At 36.2% G+C, this 19,665-nt stretch overlaps 1 protein-coding gene across 6 annotated transcripts in view; it reads right to left on the minus strand.

Annotated features, from left to right (window-relative positions):
• Window positions 1-19,665, minus strand: part of LOC100889676 (DENN domain-containing protein 1B) — an 85,839-nt gene that overhangs the window by 2,088 nt on the left and 64,086 nt on the right. For all 6 annotated transcript variants that reach the window (XM_030997780.1, XM_030997783.1, XM_030997781.1 and 3 more), the window contains 2 exons: window positions 18,387-18,597; window positions 5,106-5,916 (listed from right to left, as the gene is read on the minus strand). In XM_030997780.1, the coding sequence (XP_030853640.1) occupies window positions 5,106-5,916; window positions 18,387-18,597 (1,022 nt within the window). The remainder of the gene's footprint in view (window positions 1-5,105; window positions 5,917-18,386; window positions 18,598-19,665) is intronic.

Below are 19,665 nucleotides of genomic sequence, written 5' to 3' on the forward strand. Positions count from 1 at the left end.
TGTTTATGTAACAAGTAAAACTTGAAATCATATTTTATAAAAACAAGCAAACAAGAAAAAGAATTTAAACCCAGGCAAAAAAAACTCATCCCCATATTGACTCATCAGAACCAGGGCTGCATTAACTTTGTAGAAAAGTTAAAGATCACTTCAAACTTTTCTGATGTTATCTGAATTAAAACCTGCAGCTTCAAATTAAAGACACTATCCCATAAATATACAAAATGTACAACTTTATGCCACATAAGAGCTGAATGAACATTGAATACAAAAATAAAGGAATAACCAATATTTTCCCTTTCAGCATTGCACAAAAGAAAATTAAAACATCCTTTTCAGCACTCCTCTAAATTTAGGGTCAACAGGGGTCAAATTTGTCACAGTTACGGTGAGTATATATTATATGTGGACCTGATCGGCTCGCCTATAGCTGCGGCAATGAGCCGTGCTTAATCAATGCAAAGTTATTGTGAATATAAATACTTCACATAAAAGGATCAAGTCGATAGCTAGTTTTTAGGTCAATAACTTCCCATTTTCAAAGGTATAGATTTCAAGTTTTCAAAGAGCTGTTAATCTCTCCTTTGACAGACACTAAATTGATAATATTAGTAGAGTCTTGTATAGTGCTCATGTCTGGCACATTGCCACTCCTGGTGCTCCATTTAATCCATTATTATTACCAGGCTTTAGCACGGCTGCCATTACAGCGATGGAGCATATAAAGGAACTAATTCCTGCCAGGTACCCATTGACCTCATCTGGGTGGAGAGTGGCAAATATAGATTAACGTCTTGCCAAAGGACATTAGTGCTGCGACAGGTATTCGAACCCGAACTTATCCACTGGACCACAACACCTCAGCATAGCATATGATTTATATTATTGTAATCTATTGATATATATAATTCATCTAATTCATCTTTCACTTCCAGCTGTGTTCCCAGGAAAGTTTAATCTCACATTTTAATGTTTTTTTAAATATTTGTAAAAGAAGTTAAAGAAGAAAAAAAATATGTATTCACTGTTAGTGGAGCTTAATGTCAAAATTGAGGCTCACTTTCCTTTCCCTGTATCCTACACGCACATGATACGACAGGGCTTGATACTAGTAGACACACAGAGCACATGGGCACAACAAATTGTGCAATTTAGACAGGTACCATATACACAACGAGTCACAGACCATTAGATTTTTATTCAAGTTTCCCTCGTGAAAAAGCTTAGTGTAGAGCCATGGATTTTCAAAAAGCCTATAGGAGATATTCTTTCAATATTTAAAGTGTAATCCTTCAAGATAAGTTAAAAAATTGGAATAACAATTTAATTTCATTTTAATTGAAGGGGATCAATCTCAATTATAGCATGGTAATTCTGATCTTGATGTCTTCCACAAGGGTAAGTATTAATAACTCTTTAATTTTCATAGAATACTTAATTGATCCATACCATATAAATGTATGACAATATGGTTGCAATGTGCATGTACTGACACTGCTACCCTTGGATTGCCCATTGGATCCATTGAGAATTTAAAAGTAACCTTTAAGACTTGTCTTGTATTTGAATTACCTTTATAAAAGGGTGATTCAATCTTTGAATTGAGTTCACTTGTTTGTAAGCAGAAAATATTGAGAAAAAGCATGGCAAAAGCTTGAAATAAATCAGACTAAAAGTGATAAAGCTGTGAATGTTTGAAATATGAAATCATTGCATATGTACAAATCTCAAATTGACAATTTGTAAGTGGATTGCGATGTAGTTACTGACAACTCTCCAGTTTGTTTTGCACAAAAATATGATTTTTTTTTTTTTCTTAAGCACCTCCTTTATCTGGGTACAACTCTAAATATATTATGGATAACATATCATGAAAGGTCCTCTGAAAAGGAAAGACCATCTTGAGTCATGCATTTCCTTTTTTTTAAATTAAAAAATAATTTCAGTAACTATGTGTATTGGAGCAAAGAGGAGAGTTGTCCACCATTACTTCACAGTGATATTACCAATTCGTTCAATTTAAAATTCCCTTTTGTATAGCAATTACAATTTTCAAACATTTCTTTTTAATTCTCAAATTGTTCTTATTGTATGACTGATTTTGTTAAAACTACCACATGTTTCCATAAGTGTTATGATTTCTTCCAAAGCGATTTCATATTAAAGATCAAGATGTGTTCTGATCATGCAATTACATTGTGAAAGAAACCATTTAGATGCAATTGGAAAAGGTTGATCATGTAACATGTAAGCATTGATGTATACTGTGAGGTTTTGGAATCATCAAAACGATAAGAAATTGATCCATTCTTGCTAAAAATCACATGCAATATAATATTGGATGGCTTTGAGTGTGATACAAGAATCACACGAAAACAAAGCCATACAATATTATTATTATTATCTTTATTAGTCTGACTAGCGGAATAACAAAATTTGACTTACCTCAGTAAATATGGCTTTGTTTTTGTGTGTTATTGCCATGATATCAATATCGTTAGTTCAAGTTCCCGGATGACTGAGCAATATGAAACAATATTGGTCAGTCATCCGGGTACTGCGCTAAAGATATTAAATACACTGATTAATTGTACCACTAGAAAGCCTTATATAGATAAAAGTCCTATGTATTATATCTGTCTTCAGTGATAACACTTTCCAGGCATTTGCTAAATCTGGAAGTGGGTGCATTTAAGAGCAATGGTACTCAGTCCTCTCAAAATAGATCAGTTCCACAAAAATTGCATAAAGCTCTTTTACATTAAAATAATACAAGATGATATAAGCCCAAGGCATTTCCCTCCTGTTCGATATGTTTGAAGGGTCTCTGAATAAATGCATAGAAGTTCCTACTTACAGGAAATCCACTGTTACATAGCAGTTAGTTCTTTTAAAATTCATATGTAAGCATTTAATCTGATTAAAGTGATCCTTTGCCTTAGACACCAACATGGTACTCTTATCATAAAAATAGCCCTGTGTAAATATATTTAGTTGATTTCCATTGTTAATACTCAATTTTAATATTCCTCTATATTGTACTGTGTTCTTAAACTTTAAAAGAATAACAAATAAAAATACATCTCACAGAAAAAAATATTCTGCTGTTTTTACTGTCATTCCATCACCATAAATCTGTGTGTTTAAGTTAAGTTCTAATTGTATTTAGACTTTTATTCTCAACTTAAAGGATAAAATTGATCCTCCAAATGAGTAACTTTAAACAGTAGCAGAAATTTCAGAAAAAACAAATCAATAAAGGTTTGAGCAAAATTGGAACAATCGTTACAGAAATGTTATGATTTTTAAAAATCTAATGAACAGCACCTTCTCTTGGAGACAAACTGGAATTCCCTCCTCATTATTCACAAAGTTTGGTATGTCTATTTCAGTAATTTTATTTTGCCTTTTTCATAACCCATTTGATTTTTCATCGTAATTTTTGATATTTTTGCCACCAATTTTTGTAATGTTTCTGCTTTTATCAAAGCAAATCATTTTTCGGCTGGAGGTTCCCTTTAGGTCTCTTATCAATTATTTTTCACCTTTCTCAACTCCACAATCATCAAATCAATATAAGAAAAATGAATGTATGGTAGAATGAAGAAAAAAAGATTGGCATTAATCCTCCCTTAATAAAAACCACCACAAGTTCTACTGGAGATATAACTTGAAACTGGACTTTAAAAATTCAATAATTCAAGGCCCATTTTCTATCAAACCTACCCTCCAAGTTTCATGTAAAAGAGAAGGTTTTGTTCTGGTAGGCCCTAAGGTGAAACAATAATTTATGAGCTTCCTAATTACTTTTCTGCCACTTTGGAAATGTAGTAATGTCTCCTGAAAATGATTTCTCTTCAAATACCCTCATATTTGAAATATGACGAGAAATACTAGAGCTAAGAGCTAAAAGGTTTAGACAAAGCTTTCATGTGAGTAGCCCCATATATACATTTCTGTGTGCAATGTATGTAATTTTCAGCCAGATCAAGTCAATTCTGAGGTACATATACTACATAATAATCCCCTTTCCCAGGTGCTTCCAGACAGATTTTCTTTCAGAGAGGCACTCATGATTCTGCAAGTTTGTATAATGTGTTATATCTATAACATGATTTATAATCATGGTTTGTAAAATAAAGAAGAAAAAGAATCCACCATTGCTACAATTCAAAAAACAAATACCAATACAATGTTTTCAAATAAATCTGGTAAATGACCAAATTTATCAACAGAACAGTCTAAAAGAAAAAGTCACTGTAGTAACTTCTCAGTATCCATTTTCAAAAGTGGAAAAGTAGCTTTACAGATAATTCTGTACATTTTAGGGGTTGTGACAAATATATATCAGACCTGGTAATAACTTGTTCTGCCAAGCTACTTACTTTTTCATTCCCACCTGATGTACAATTACATGTAAAAGGTTTTACTTTGCTGTGGTTGGTTTTTCAAGGGAGATTGCCAATCATGTGTGATCCAGTACTTTCCTACACTAGCAATCTCCAAACTTCCAACCCTGGACCCAAAACTACACCTAACACTAACCCTAAAACCTAACCTGAAACACAATTGCAATCCTAACCATAACCTTATACTTTTGATGATATAAAGCCTGGAGCGATTATCACCTGAGCAAATGTCAGAGCACTCAAATGTAAACAATGAGCAAAGGAAATGGCACTCTGATATTTGTTATCATTTTCTAAACAGATCCCTCCTCTCTGACTTTATTCCTAGTTTGTCCCTTATGATTTCTCCTTTACTTTATTATTGGAAATGTGTTTATATTTATATCAATTTGAAGCACAATATGTTGAACAATTCTTCTTCACTTCTCATCAAATTCTTTGTTTCTTGTCAATTTTGGTGAATTAATTTGATTCTTTTAAACATTTTGAACAGTGCAATTATGTAACCTTTGCTTGTATCAGTTTTCGGACTGTTTTGATGTTTTCCAATACACAAAAATGAATGAATGAATGAAACAGACTCTAAAGTGGACTGATCTTTGGCCGTTGGTGTGACTGAGGATTTAACACAAGTACATGGGATTTGCCGTATACATGGAAGGAATTAAGGCTGTAACTCATCAAAGACATGCTTACCTCTAGGTATTCCTGGGGAATCCTTGTTTACAGGACTAATGTTGGTCTTCTGTATGGACACCAAAGCAGCAAAGGGGTCCGCACTCAACGTTGCAGTCTTGACGGGTGCCAGGGGTGTCTGGAAAGGGTTTGCGCTGGGTTGGTGAGGCACTGGAGGCTGCGAAGAGGCAAAGGGATTTGACGGAGCTGAGGGCCCAGGTGCAGACTCGAAGGAAGAGTTGGTGACATTCAACAGAGGCATCGACAGAAGATCACTGAGAGCACTACTGTTCCTGACTAGCTTTTGGGAAGCTGGTGCTTCCAGACCCTGCGCAGGTACCACTGACCCCTGTCCTAACGGAGCGACTGGTAAGGACGATGGCTGTGATATATCAAGCTTATTAAAGTACAGTCCATATTCCTCTAATAACTCTGTGCCTTGTGTTTTTCGCTTACTAGTGTCAGCACTGTCAGCTGATCCCTCTAACGCTACGAGAGGTTCAAAGTTGTCCTCAAACTGACACTTTATTGGACTAGCCAAACTGTCTTGTGTTATATCAATCAAAGTACACTGGTTAGAGTTATTTGATGATGATGAATGATGGCGGGCGTATGTAGGCGGTGGTGGGGGTGGTGCGTTACGGGGTCTGCTCTTTGGTGGGAGGGGTAGGAGTCCAGCTCCTTGGTCTTTATCAGTAGAAGATAAGTCCATCTTAGCAAGACTACTGGAACTACTACGGTTGCTTCTTAAGCTGATCTCATCTTCCTGTTTCTTCTTCTCCCGCTTTTTACGAGCCGGGGCTAGGGGAGTTACAGATTGCTCACTGGGGGCCTGTAACAAAAAATAAAAAGTTGTGACTTCCATTCAGTGCGATACAGAGAGCATATACTACATATAAAATCTAAATGCAATAAAATTACATACTGTGTGCACTACTGATATACTTGCTTCTATTTCTTTTAAAAGTAAGGAATATATTTGTACAATGTAGTATGTACATACTGGGTGTATAAAAAATGCAATAATATTTTGATTGGAAATATCATGAGAAGTACTGAATTAAACTGAGTGAAATTGTGTATGTATGGTTGTCGTAGGATCCTCTAAATCTAACAAGAATTTATTGAAGCTAAAACCACAAAACAAAGACTTATTTTGTCAAACCTACCATTTGTCAAAAGCTACATGAGAGCTCTTTAAATAGCTTTGGTGCACAATAAGTGAAGTGTGTACTTGTCTTTTCTGCATTTCCCAACAAACCTCTCTATTGAAGTGATTCTAACTCATTGGTTCTTGGTGAAATCCCCACTGTCACATTTTAGATTATTTTTTTCATTTAGATTGTCATGAAGATATCTTTAAAATATATTTTTATTACAAAAAGCAAAATAAAATAATCAAAGAAGTTATTGAAGTATATGACAGTTCACTTATTTGTTCAACTTCATATTTAAATTGTTGTGATGAAAATACTATATCTTACAAAAAAAAATCATAACTAGCTATGTTTACTCAGATTCTTGTGAAATTCACAGGAAGATGAAAAAGTAATACTACAACATTGCTAGTGTAATTTCAATGAGGGTGGATTTGTAATTTTTAAGACATTGCCAATCAAAATTTAGTTGCGTTTTTGGTGGAAACCTGTGTACATGTATGTTCAGCAGTCTTCTGCAGCCAGTTGATTAAGCTTGATATTGTGATTAAAAACTGTGAAACACACACCAAAATATATGACCTTATTGCCTGACGTATGAATACATGCAATTCTGTGGAAAACAAGATGTTTGGGACAACGCTCTTCCCATAAGGTACTATTGGATACATTGTAGTATTAGCAAGGATGTAGGTTTGTAAGAGGGTGGTCATCAAAGGGTTCCGTTGTTCAAATGGTACGTTGTTAAGAGGGTACGGTCAGGGGAATCATCCAGAGGGGTGCTATGTACATTTCACCGGGTGTGCAGATGAATTAAGATTCATATCATTATTGCGTTCCTGCATATTATCTAGGTTATGAGCTGCAATTAAAAACAATTCAGGCGATTGCAAACTATAGATCAATTAAAACACTCATGAATTTTCCTGGAAGCTCTGAAACAGATTCAAATTCAGTGATTTGAAAATGATAATTGTAGTCCTTCTTTTATTTAAAAATGGCTATCTGCATGTCTTTTAGTTCATTTCTAAATAATGAACATCAACATGACACAGAAGGTTCAAACCTTCTAAAAAGTTGCACGACACCACATCTTGTGTTCTCACTTTCTCTTCCTAATGCACGTTTACTGCACAATCTGCAGTAAGCTCCAAAATCGCCAACAGCTATAACCAGGGACCTTCAGCAAACTGTAGTTTTACCCAAGAGTCCTTTCTACCCACATTTATACTAAGAAGCTCTCATATTACTAGTCTGGGATAATATACTGAAGTCATGTCAATGTAAGACATCATAACCTCTCTCTGAGGCATGATCCTTATAGTATAAGATCTGGAGGGTGTTTCTCAAAGATCCTAAGTCAAACTTATCTCTAAGTTGTACTCTTAAAATAAAATATATTCAAAACGGAAAATTCAAGTATTTTAGACTTTTTATAAATTCCACATCAAGAACATGAAATCTCCTTGATTATAGAAAATATGAATGATTTGAATCAACATTTTATGACTTTTAAAATAACTTTTACAAAATATTTATATAATATGGACTGGCCTTCAGGGAGATACAACATATATTTCCCAAACTAGATTCATATTGCTCTGAGTCAAAGACGAGGGCAATATGGGTCTTGTGAGGGCAATATTTGTGGTATCTCCCGAAAGTTAAGCCAGTCAATATTGTTATTGTTATCCAAATCAAACATCTAGAGCAAATACATAAATCAACCATGACAATCTCAAAAAGCTGAAGAAAATTTGTCAAACCAGCACTGTGCATCCAGTGCTTTTTGATACACTGCAAACAGTGTGCCTAATTTGGTGTGATTATTACGTCACAATAGAGTGCGCGCAAAAGTGCGCAGTTTCTTGTACGCATAATAGATGCGCAATGAAAATGACAAAATAGGGCGCGGTGAATATAAGACTTTATTTCCTTTTTTTTAACACGTAAAGCCCATAGGCTTTTCATGAGAGGGTAATATGGTCTTATATTTACTGATTAGCTCTTTTAGGGATTACAAGAAGTGTAATATGATTTTGTAAAACCACTCCTCAGAATAATATGTCTGATACGGGTAATAATTTCATAGATGCTAATGGCTTTCCATAATTGTAAGTCCAACTGAGAGATAAGTTCAACTTAGGATTTGTGAAACACCCCCCTGTTCATAATTGGAGGATCAAGGAATGGAAGCAAATGATAAATCACCTTGTGTTTGAGACAACATTCCTATTATGTAAAGACATTATCTTAACCAGGAAAGACCCTAAGGGACTGTCAAACCTGACAGCTACACATCTGCTTAAAGGTTGTTGACTGTTGAGTGGTTGATTCGCTCTATGTGTTTGACTTTGTTAACTGTTAATGTATGTCTGTGACTTTATTCCCAGATCAAAGAAATCCAAACATAAGCTCCAATCAATCAGAAAAATCAGATAACAATAAATAAAAACTCCAATTAAGTCACCCCACAAACACTTGGCAAGAAAAATAGGCACTTTGATATCGTGATAGTGCAGTTACGATATGTAATTTAATTAAATGAAATAAACTCAATTGAGCCACTCCTGTCACTCATCCTCTCCAAGTGCTATAGTTCTCCTTAGAACTATAGGCTAAGAAAGATAACCAACACTCTTTTTCAAGACTATACCAACAGTCCTTTTCAGGACTAACAAACCCTCAAGAAAAATTACTGAGAGTCCTTTTCAGGACTCCTCAATCCTCCCTCTCTCTCTCACATGGTGCAACCGCAAGCCTACTGTATAAACTCATTATAGCGCTTAGTTTTATCGCCCCGGTCACTGGATTCTGTTAGGATTCTGCACTTTAAAGTGCACATGCTATACTCCCTAAATGATAGCTTTCCAGCCAGTCACCCTTATACAGGCATGCACATGCTAAACCACCCACACTGACACATCCACATCCACACATCCTACTACAGGATACCCATTCAGCACCTGGGTGGAGAGGAGCAATGTGGATAAAATGCCTTGCTCAAGGACAGCTTAACTGCACTATCAGGATATCAAAGTGCTTATTTTTCTTGCCAACTGTTTGTGGGGTGACTTAATTAATTAGAGTTTTTGTATATGCAGGATTCAAACCCACAATCTTTGCATTGCTAGTCGAAGGATTTGATCACTTGACTATAACACCTCTACATAATTAAGGCTGGGATTTCTCAGTAAATTATCATATTGCTTAAATTGCTTTAAAGAAACCCAACTCCACAGGCTATTCCATTCCATTCCATAAATTATCCCTACTCTGAGGCAGTGGGATAATACAGCAATCAATATTGATGGTAACTGTCAAGAGTCCTAAGCCTAGATTTACTTGAATAATCCAGATACAATTACTGCCATGTATTTGTCCCTGTTTTATGGTTATGAAACACTCTTGTCTATAACCCCATTTCGAGTCACCTCCACATACATTTTACTTTTGTTGCAACACTCAGATTCTGAAACAAAATCCTGGATTTAGCTCATGCTGCAATCATAATTACAAACCTTTAGGTCAGCCAGGAGCCCCATGTCTTTTAAAGGCTGATCGCCTGTCTGATTATCAAGATATTTATGATTGGAAATCGAAATCAAATTGTGCGTTTTGATTCAGTGTCAGTTTGGACTTTGCCTTTGAATAACCATTTTACATGTGGGAGGTATGATGAAATATATAATCTACAACATCCGATAACAAATACTAAAAATATATATAATGACATACATGTATTTGTCTCAGTAAGTGATACCTACAGGTAATTCTCATTTTTTCTGTTAAATCCATTTTAAAATGAATTACAGGAGAAAAATTAAATACATGTAAACCAAGGTGCCATCACGCTTATAAATATATTTTAAAGACAATTTCTAAATGAATATTTTAAGTTTTCAATGTCTATCTTAAAGCATTCCTGACCTGTAACCTGACCTGTGACCGTACAATCCATAAACCTTCATCACAAATCAATTTCTTGGTCCAGATTTCTTAGCAAGCAAAAGTTTATATTCAACTGGTTCAAACTACCTGAAGCTTTTAAAGGGTTGATCTTCATTTTAAGAATATGTGCATCAACAATGGTATACCTTTTTTTTCAAGAGGTATTCTATCTTGATGAGGTATCAAAGGATTATTATGACAAAAAAAATATTCTGTCAAAAAAATAATGACTAAAATAGAATAGTGGATCTATTGAAATGACAGAGAAATGTATGCATTTATACCAAGGATTACTGAAAATAAGATCTGTCTTTTCAATTATTCAAATATTCACAGAGAAAGATAAAGAAAAGATATACAGGCAAGGAGATTGTGTGTTACAGAGAGAGAAAGGGGAAGAGAGGGGATAGAGGGGGTGTGTGGGAGAGAGAGAGAGAGAGAGAGAGAGAGAGAGAGAGGAGAGAGAGTGTGTATGTTTGTGGGAGTATTGGAGAGACAGGAGAGTGAGAGAGAGTGAGAGAAAGAGAGAAGAGTGGGTTGGGAGAGAAAGACAGAGACAGAGACAGAGATAGAGGAGGACTGATGGGAGAACAAAGTGGAAGATGGTTATGAAGGAGAACAAGGAGAGATAAAAGGAGAAAGAGAGAAAGGGGAAGAGAGGGGGTAGAGGGGTGAGAGAGAGAGAGAGAGAGAGAGAGAGAGAGAGAGAGAGAGAGAGAAGAGAGAGAGAGAGTGTGTGCGTTTGTGGGAGTGTTGGAGAGACAGGAGAGTGAGAGAGAGTGAGAGAAAGAGGAGAGTGGGTTGGGAGAGAGAAAGAGAGGGAGAGAGAGATAGAGGAGGACGGATGGGAGAACAAAGTGGAAGATGGTTATGAAGGAGAACCAAGAAGCAAAGGGGTAGGAGAGACAAAGGCAGGGACAGAGAGACAGAAAAACATAAACGGAAATCCACGAGAAGGAGAGAAAGGGACAGGGATTGTGTGTGACGTGTGAGAGGTAGAGAGATGATGGAGACAAGAGTGAGAGAAGGAAGGATGGAAGTGAGAGAGGTAGAGGTAGAGTTAGAGGGAGAGTGAGAGTGAGAGAAGGGGAAGAGAGAGGGCAGGGAGACAGGGGAGATTGAGGGGGAGACTGAGAGAGAGAGAGAGAGTGAGTGGGGAGAAAGGAGGAGAGAATGGGAAGGAAACAGATAGGTAGAAAGACAGGGACAGAGATAAAGAGGAGGGAGGGAGAGAGAGGGAGGGGTGGAAGAGAAAGGGGAAGAGGAAAAGATAGAGACAGAGAGCTAGGAAGGAAATAAAAGAGCCTACAATTAGAGGCTGCTGTGTGTAAGTGTAAAAATACGTGTATCACACTCTGCTACTCTTTCATGAAGCCCTGTGGAACAGTACATAAAAATAAATGAAGGATTTTGTAGTTATCAGCCCCTATAGTGATTTCATCATTAAGTGGCATGAAACATTTGTGAATGTCAATTTATCATGAAATATGTGAAATTCAACTAAGGCTAAGTTTAAAGTACACTAAACACTGGTTACTTTTAAACACCACTGGAAAAAAAGGGATGTTTCATTCTTATAAAACACACAGCACAACAGTCCATGTATATAAAAAAAAAAATAAAAAGGCCTACATCTGGAAAAGGGTATTACTTCAATATGTGGCATGCACTAATACTATATTACATAAAACCTTATATTACACAGTTTTTGAAAATTTCCTGTGCTAAATTTAGATGGAAACCACTGGAAATGATAAAAATAATAATTACATTTTAAGGGCGCTTAATATAGGTATTTCTAAGCGCAAGTTAAAAATAAAACCTTTTCATATTTGATAAAAATTAATTTTGCGAAATTACAAGATATATTTATGAAAATGCCATCAGATCATAAAGCCCCAAGTTTAAAGGAAAAGTGATTCTGTTGAGAGAGATACATTTGATATCCCCCAAGTAATGCCAGACACTTTCATTAGTGTCTACATCAGGCATAGATCTATTGTGTAGCCATGTACAATACCTATAGTCGTTGGTCTCCCCAGTGTCAATTTACACCTACTTCTGACATCAAGCTGTCAGACCCACATGATGCATATTATAACGTCATACAGTGCTTACTTTTTGTTTAAACTACGGCGTGTTTGAGCTTATACCCACTTCATACTACTACATGTACTCACACTTTCTATCTCTTCTGCCCAGGAAAAAATGTTTTTATGCAATGTTATGGACTGGAAATTCAGGACGGTTGCATAAATAGAACAAGGGAAACACTCTCGGCGGTCTCGCCTGCATAACGCAATTCAATATGATAAACCAGAACTTCAATGACGTAGTGCCCATCCGCATCTTGCAACAACAAATATCCTAAATTTTATGTGGTACACTTTTGAACTGGTCAAAAAATAAAAATTTGATGCCCTGGAAGGGACATAATTTCATTTCATTTGCATAAAGTACCATAAATAATCAATAGAGCAAAATCTCAAAATTCTGGGTAGAAGTTTAGTGTTCCAAATTTAGCTCTACCAGATAAGGCAAACCAAATCAAAATCGGTCAAGAAATGAGGGAGAAGAAGCAATTTTTGTTATTTTTAGAATAAATTTGCATAAATTACCATAATTAATTAATGGAGAACAATGGAGAACTTCTACTCAGTACCTCACTGCCGAAATCTTGGAACTCGCAGGCAACGCTGCCTGCGACAACAACAAATCTAGGATCGTATATGATTCATATGTTCATCTTTTTTTATATTCACAAGTAATGTATTATATATAGTTTGTTTTTTAAAAGGGCTGAAACTTTCTTCTCTTTCTTCTCAGTACCTCAGTATTCTGTGTAGAAGTTTAGTGTACCACGTTAGCTCTACCAGATAAAGCAAACCAAATCAAAATCGGTCGAGAAATGAAGGAGAGGAAGCATTTTTTGTGATTTCAAATAAATTTGCATAAATTAGTATAGATAATGAATTTCACGATTCTGAGTAGAAGTTTTAAATCCCCTTCCTAGCCCTATCATATGAAACAATCAGAATCAAAATCGGTTGAAAAAAACGAAGAAGAAGCATTTTGAAAATCTTGATGTTGATGCCACAACAAAGTCTAAGTTTGTTGACCTTAAATGACCTTTGACCTTAACTAAGTGACCTGAAATCCTACTCACATGATTGGGAAGACTTGATAACCCTATAGTCCAAGTTTCATTGACTAAGAACATAAACTTTCAAAATTATACCAAAAATTCAAAAACTTAACCTTAGGTTAAGTTTTCGATGATGATGCTACAACATAGTCAAAGTCTAATGACCTAAAATGACCTTTGACCTTGACTTTGTGATCTGAAATTCTACTCACATGATTGGGGATACTTGATTACCCTATAATCAAAGTTTCATTGACTAAGAACCTATACTATAAAAATTATATTAAAAATTCAAAAACTTAACCTTAGGTTAAGTTTTTGATGTTGACGCCGCCATCGCCGTCACCGGAAAAGCGGCGCCTATGTCTCGCTTTTTGCTACGCAGGCGAAACAAAAAATGACTGATTCCCCACGAGAAGTCATATACAATGTTGAAATTAAGTCAATAAAGGAAGCAAAAATAGTAAATCACTTCTCATTGTCAATCCAGACGTAAACAAGAATTGTACTTATGCCAGTGGCGTACCTGGGGTACTCCGTCAGGGGGGGCAAGCGACCGAAACAAACAAAAAAGGCGATGCTAATTTTCACTTCTGGCGAGCGAGCGAGCGAGCGAGCAAAAAAAAATCTTTAAGTAACGTTTGGTATATAAACTGGTATTGTTGCAAGTTGGGGGTGGGAACATTCACTTGTTAGCGACGTTAATTTCATTTTTTTTGCAAACTAGTGTAGCGAGCAAGAAAAAAATCACTTCTTTTTTAATAATTGCCACTTAAACTTGGTTCAATTGTCCCATGCAGGGCGCGGGAACAATATTGTGTTTAGGGTAATTTTATACCCATTTTAGCTAGCGAGCGAAAATACATCTTTCTCTCAATGAATTGCTATATAAAATTTGTTTCATTGTTGCAGGTAGGGGGCGGGCACAATCGTGTTTAAGGCAATGTCAATCCCATTTTGGTGGGCAGGCAACCCCCTACATTTCTCTTTTTAATGATATTGTAACAGGTTAGTGGTGGGCACATAATTCCACGAGCTAGCGAGCGTAGCGAGCGAAAAAAAAAATCACTTTTCTTTTATAGGGAAAATATGGTACATAAAACTTGGGTTCATTGTTCCATGTCATGGACGTGATTATTAAAAGTGGTGTTAATTCTATTTTGGCGAGCGAGCGTAGCGAGCGAGCAAAAAAAAATCACTTCTCTTTATAGGGAAAATATGGTATATAAACTTGGTTTAATTGTTCCATGTCAGGGACGTGATTATTAAAAGCGGTGTTATTTCTATTTTGGCGAGCGAGCGTAGCGAGCGAGCAAAATTTTTGTAATGATAATTGGTTCATAAATTTCAGATTTTTTTGTTGCAGGGCAGGGCTTACACAATCATGTCTAAGGTGATGTTAATTCCGTTTTGGCGAGCACGAGCACACCAAAACTTCTTTGAATAACGTTTCGTACATAATTATTAACTGGTTGTTGCAGGTTGGGGCGGGTACGTTAGCGGTGTCAATTCCATTTTGGCGAGCGAGCATAGCGAGCAAGCAAAAAAAATAAATTCTCTTTTAATAGAAATTAATAAATAAACTTGTTTTTATTGGTGCAGGTCAGGATGGACGCAATCGCGTTTAACGCGATTCAATTCCTTTTTGGCGAGAGGGCGAAAAAACTCTTCCATTTTTAATGATATTGTTGCAGGTCAAGGGTGGGCACAATTGTTTCCAAAGCAATGTCTATTCATTTTATTCGCGAGCGAGTGTAGCGAGCGAGAAAAATGAATTAGTCTCTTTTAGTAACATTTGGTACATATATTGTGTGTTATTGTTGCCATGGTTGCAGGTCGGGGCCCGTCGGGGCAGGCACAATTGTATTCTAGGCAATACTAATCCTTTTCTCTTTTCAGGGGGACGAGCAAGTGAAAACATTTAATACAAAATAGGCTAGCAAAGCAGTTCGCGCCAGCGAAGAGTTTCAAATTTGTTATATCACTTATATTTTCCTATTTTCATTTGTTTTAATTTTTCAGGGCCGTATGCGGAATATTTTTCTGATGGGGAAGGGGGAAAGATGCGTTAAAAGTTTTCGAAGAATCTCAAAAGCAAAAGGAGTGAAAGGAGTTCGAGCGACCGAACTGGTCATGAGGGTACTTTTGCATTTTCAAAAGTAGAATTGAAGGATTTGGTATAGGCCTACACTACATTTTCAGGAAAAAAACTGTACGATTTCAAAATATCTGGAGTCAACTGCCCCCCCCCCCTCTGGTGCTTACGGCCATGTTCTTTATTTTTTTTTCCCATTTTTATTCCTTTCCTTTTCTTTTCCCTTTTTCTTCCTTTTCTCTTCTTCTTCCTTTTTTCTTTCCTTTTTTTTCCTTTTTTCTCTTTCTTTCCTTTCCCTTTCTTTTCTTTTCTTTCCCCTTTTTCTTTTTTTTTCCCCTGGAGCCCGTCTGGGGGGGGGGGCACTCTGCCCCCCCTGCCCCCCCCCCCATAGGTACGCCAGTGACTTATGCCCTGATTGGGCGTTAGCTCAGCTTTACGGTTAGATAATGTTGGGTCACAGATTAAGGTCAGGAATCTAGTAGTACTAGTAGATTACACCACAACAGGGACTTTTAGATTTGCACAATATTGGATTGCTACGATCGACCTTCCTTTTAATGCACTGCCTTGAATGGACATCACACGTATCAGTCCATGCAAATCTAAAAGTCCCTAATTACACCACAAGTACACAGGTCCTACAGGCTAAAATTATTTATTGCAGGACTCTACAAAAAATGTCCACAGAGGCAATGTTTAAATAGTAAATTTGTTGAAATACCAGTAATATGCATAAATGTAGTTCTTTTTATTTTGCCATACACAGAAAAACCCACATACACACTCCTTGGTGATTAATTAGCAATGTGTAATTTAAAATGTGTTCAATGGACATATGCTTTATGTACTGTATGTACCTTGTAACCATGTGAAAAAAGAATTTCCATTTAATGTGGACAATAAAACAAATCAATCAATCAAGTACCGGTATGTGCTTCCCACAACTGCTCCAAAACAACTCTCTATAGTTTCTGTGCACCTTCTCCTTACTTGTCTACAGCACTAAATCATGTATGTTTACAGTCCTACTTTCTTGCTTGCAACCAGGTGGAAGAACCCTTTATACAGAATCACTCACCCGATTCGGTGACCCATGGCAACATTGATGTGAATACTTTATCTTAGGTCCATACTTTATGGACATACCTTTGATCCATACTTTATGGACATACCTTAGGTCCATACTTTATGGACATACCTTAGGTCCATACTTTATGGACATACCTTAGGTTCATTTATCTTAAGCTACGGTCACAAAGGTTCGTACGTACGTATCATTCGTACGAATCATGTTTTTCCATTGTCTGAAAATCGTTCGTAGCAGCCCGTAACGGTATTTGTGACTGAGGTTTTAATTACCGGTAGTTATTCTCTATAGCTAGGGAAGACAATGTCAAAAACTGTATAACTATGCAATCCCAAAGAGAGGAAATTACCGGTACACAAATTTGATGCTTGGTGATGCATGAATCTCACTCTTGAAGTATGACAAGTCTTGTGACGTTACTATAATACAGATTACCCATATTATTAACTTTTTCCAGCATTTGAAAAAAATAATATAATTTATTCACGAATATCTGTAGAATTTATAACATGAAAACTTTGGCCTTTTGAATTTTGTAAGTTTAATCTTAGTATCATTTGGATCCTACAATACATGTTTTATGCACCTGTTACAATATTGTTGTGCATTATCAATACATTTTGATGGAAAAAAATGAATGACAAAGAGGGGACATTTCTAATAATGGAGGTGATCATGTATGATACGAGTAACATAGGGAGCTTCAACGACTGAAGCTTTCCTTACTTCATGCCTGCATGAAATCCTTTGAAATGTGGATAGTGGCATTTAAACTGCAACAAACTTCACTGAAATGATATGTAATATTGCCTTGTCTGATTGTAGATGCTTAATTTAGGGTTCTAAAATGTTTTATAATCAAATGGAAACAAGCCTCTAAAAATATGCATCAATATCTGTCTGTGCCCTCATCATATTGCCATTTAGTGATTGCAATCACTTTAGTAAACAGTCTGATTTTCAGACCCTTGTACTGGATAGTCGTATGTTTAGTGCTGAGTAAAGATTCAGTCTGTTTAACTTTGGCCATTACATGAAGTGGGTTATTGATGAAGACAAATGCTCATGTACCTTTACAACTCATTTTTTGTATGTTATTACCAAAGAAGGAAAAAAAGGCTAGTCAGTCACTCAATAGTGTCCGACAGTGAAGTCGAGCAAGTTAACGGGTTTCCTTGCATAATATGATGTTTACATTTCACAGATAGGACATACGTGACATTTTCATAATTCCTGCAAAGTTTAACAGAATTTGATGTTGGCTGCAAAAGGGAATACAGTACCTTTAATGAATAAAACTGATTAATACTCAGAATTCTATATCAGTGGGTAAAATCAATCAAAATGTCTGCGCTCATGAAATGCTCATTTGTTGTGTAGTGAGCAACATACCTCAAATAAGTTTCCTTTTTTCATATAGCAGTATGTAAAATGGATATGTAATACATACTTGTACTTCAACTAAAAAACTGCATAAATGGCAATGAAGTTGTGTTTCTGTTATAGGAAGAAAAGAATGACAATAATTTTCCGCTTTTATATAGCGCTTAATACATCTACAATGTCTCTAAGCGCTTTACAGATATACTATTACCCCGGTCATTGGATTCAATACTTGCTCACACCGCTCACACTGTGTGCACAATCTCCACTCCCTGGGGAGCATTCCAGCCAGGCCTTACTTGACGTTCAAAAAACTGTTTGACCAACAATGATGGTCGCATCCTACCGTGTACCCATTTAACACCTGAGTGAAAAGCCATTCTCAGTCACAAAACAATCTTCAACAATCAAAATCTTGAGCAGCATTTGCAGCCCATGGTACAGAAGAGGTAAAAAGAAGTATCACTCATTCATGTCAAATTACCTGTCCAGCTTTATCTTGCTTTTCTGCCGAAGGCTGCTGCTGCTGTGGCGAAGAGGCATTGAACTTGTTAAGTATCGGTTGCACAGAAGGCATAAGATCCATACTGCTATATCTGGCAGGCAGCGAAGCATCGTCCCTCAAGAACTGCTCTAGGGTCATTGGTTCGGCTCCATCCACCTCAAGAACTTCATAGTGTCTGGTTCCACGCCCCCTGTCAAATTGAAAGCAATGGCCATCCACCCAAAACATGACACATTGACAGAAGTACATGGAGCCCCGCAAATCATAGATAAAATTGTTATTTTGCAAATGGTTTTAAGAGTTGGTCATATATCAGCAATAACGATAATGAAAATGTTGACCCAAAAAATTAGTATATGTAGAAAAGGTATACATGTTACCAGTTTCAGGATTAAGCACTACTTTGATTGGATCAAATAACGTTTCTACAAAGAATGATTTTGTTTTAACCAGTATTATGCTATTGTTATAGTTATTGGTGATTTATAACCAACAATTAGGCTTGAACACAGCTTACAGGCAACTTGCAAGATTGTAGCTAGATGTACTTGCAAATCTAGGCCATTTCTTTAAAGAGGTGGTCTGATCCATAGAGATTGCAAGTCCTCTAATCAGTCACAAACTTACAAGTGCCCTTCTCTCATGAACAGAGATGGGAGTAATATCAATCTCTCCAGAGAAATGGTCGCTGGGGTAAATGATGGATCACTCTTTCAGTAATGTGCAGCCCTTTCGTATCAAATAGTGAAAAGCAACATAAAATATGATAGCACAGTAAATGTGGATCCAGGCAGAAATCACAGGTGGTGTACTTTTCCAGTGAATACAGCATTGTGGCAAGGTTGAGAAATATCTCCCAAATTACCATGTGTTTTTAGATTATATAGATGAGAGTAAAAGGAGCAAAAAGTACATTTTCGCCATGTTAGTATCTACATGTGGCATTGATCCTCAGCATTATTATTACAATAAAAAAAAATCCCCATATGAAAATAACTCAAACTAAAATGCTAACAAAATTTAAAAAAAACGTACATAAAACAATTGTATTGCATAATAGTGTACACTGGTAACAAAGTTACAAAATAAGTACATACAGTACACGACAATACTATAAAGAAAACATGTATGGAGCAATGGTTCATGTACATGTATAATGTACTTCAGTTTTCATATTGTGTAGGCCACAATTAATTAGTTGTTCTCATTCTACAGCACAGCATTACTGCATTGTGTTCTTTCTCATGCAAGGAGCAAA

This window comes from Strongylocentrotus purpuratus, unplaced genomic scaffold (assembly GCF_000002235.5).
Source record: "Strongylocentrotus purpuratus isolate Spur 01 unplaced genomic scaffold, Spur_5.0 spur5_scaffold_4, whole genome shotgun sequence".
Taxonomy (NCBI): Eukaryota; Metazoa; Echinodermata; class Echinoidea; order Camarodonta; family Strongylocentrotidae; genus Strongylocentrotus; species Strongylocentrotus purpuratus.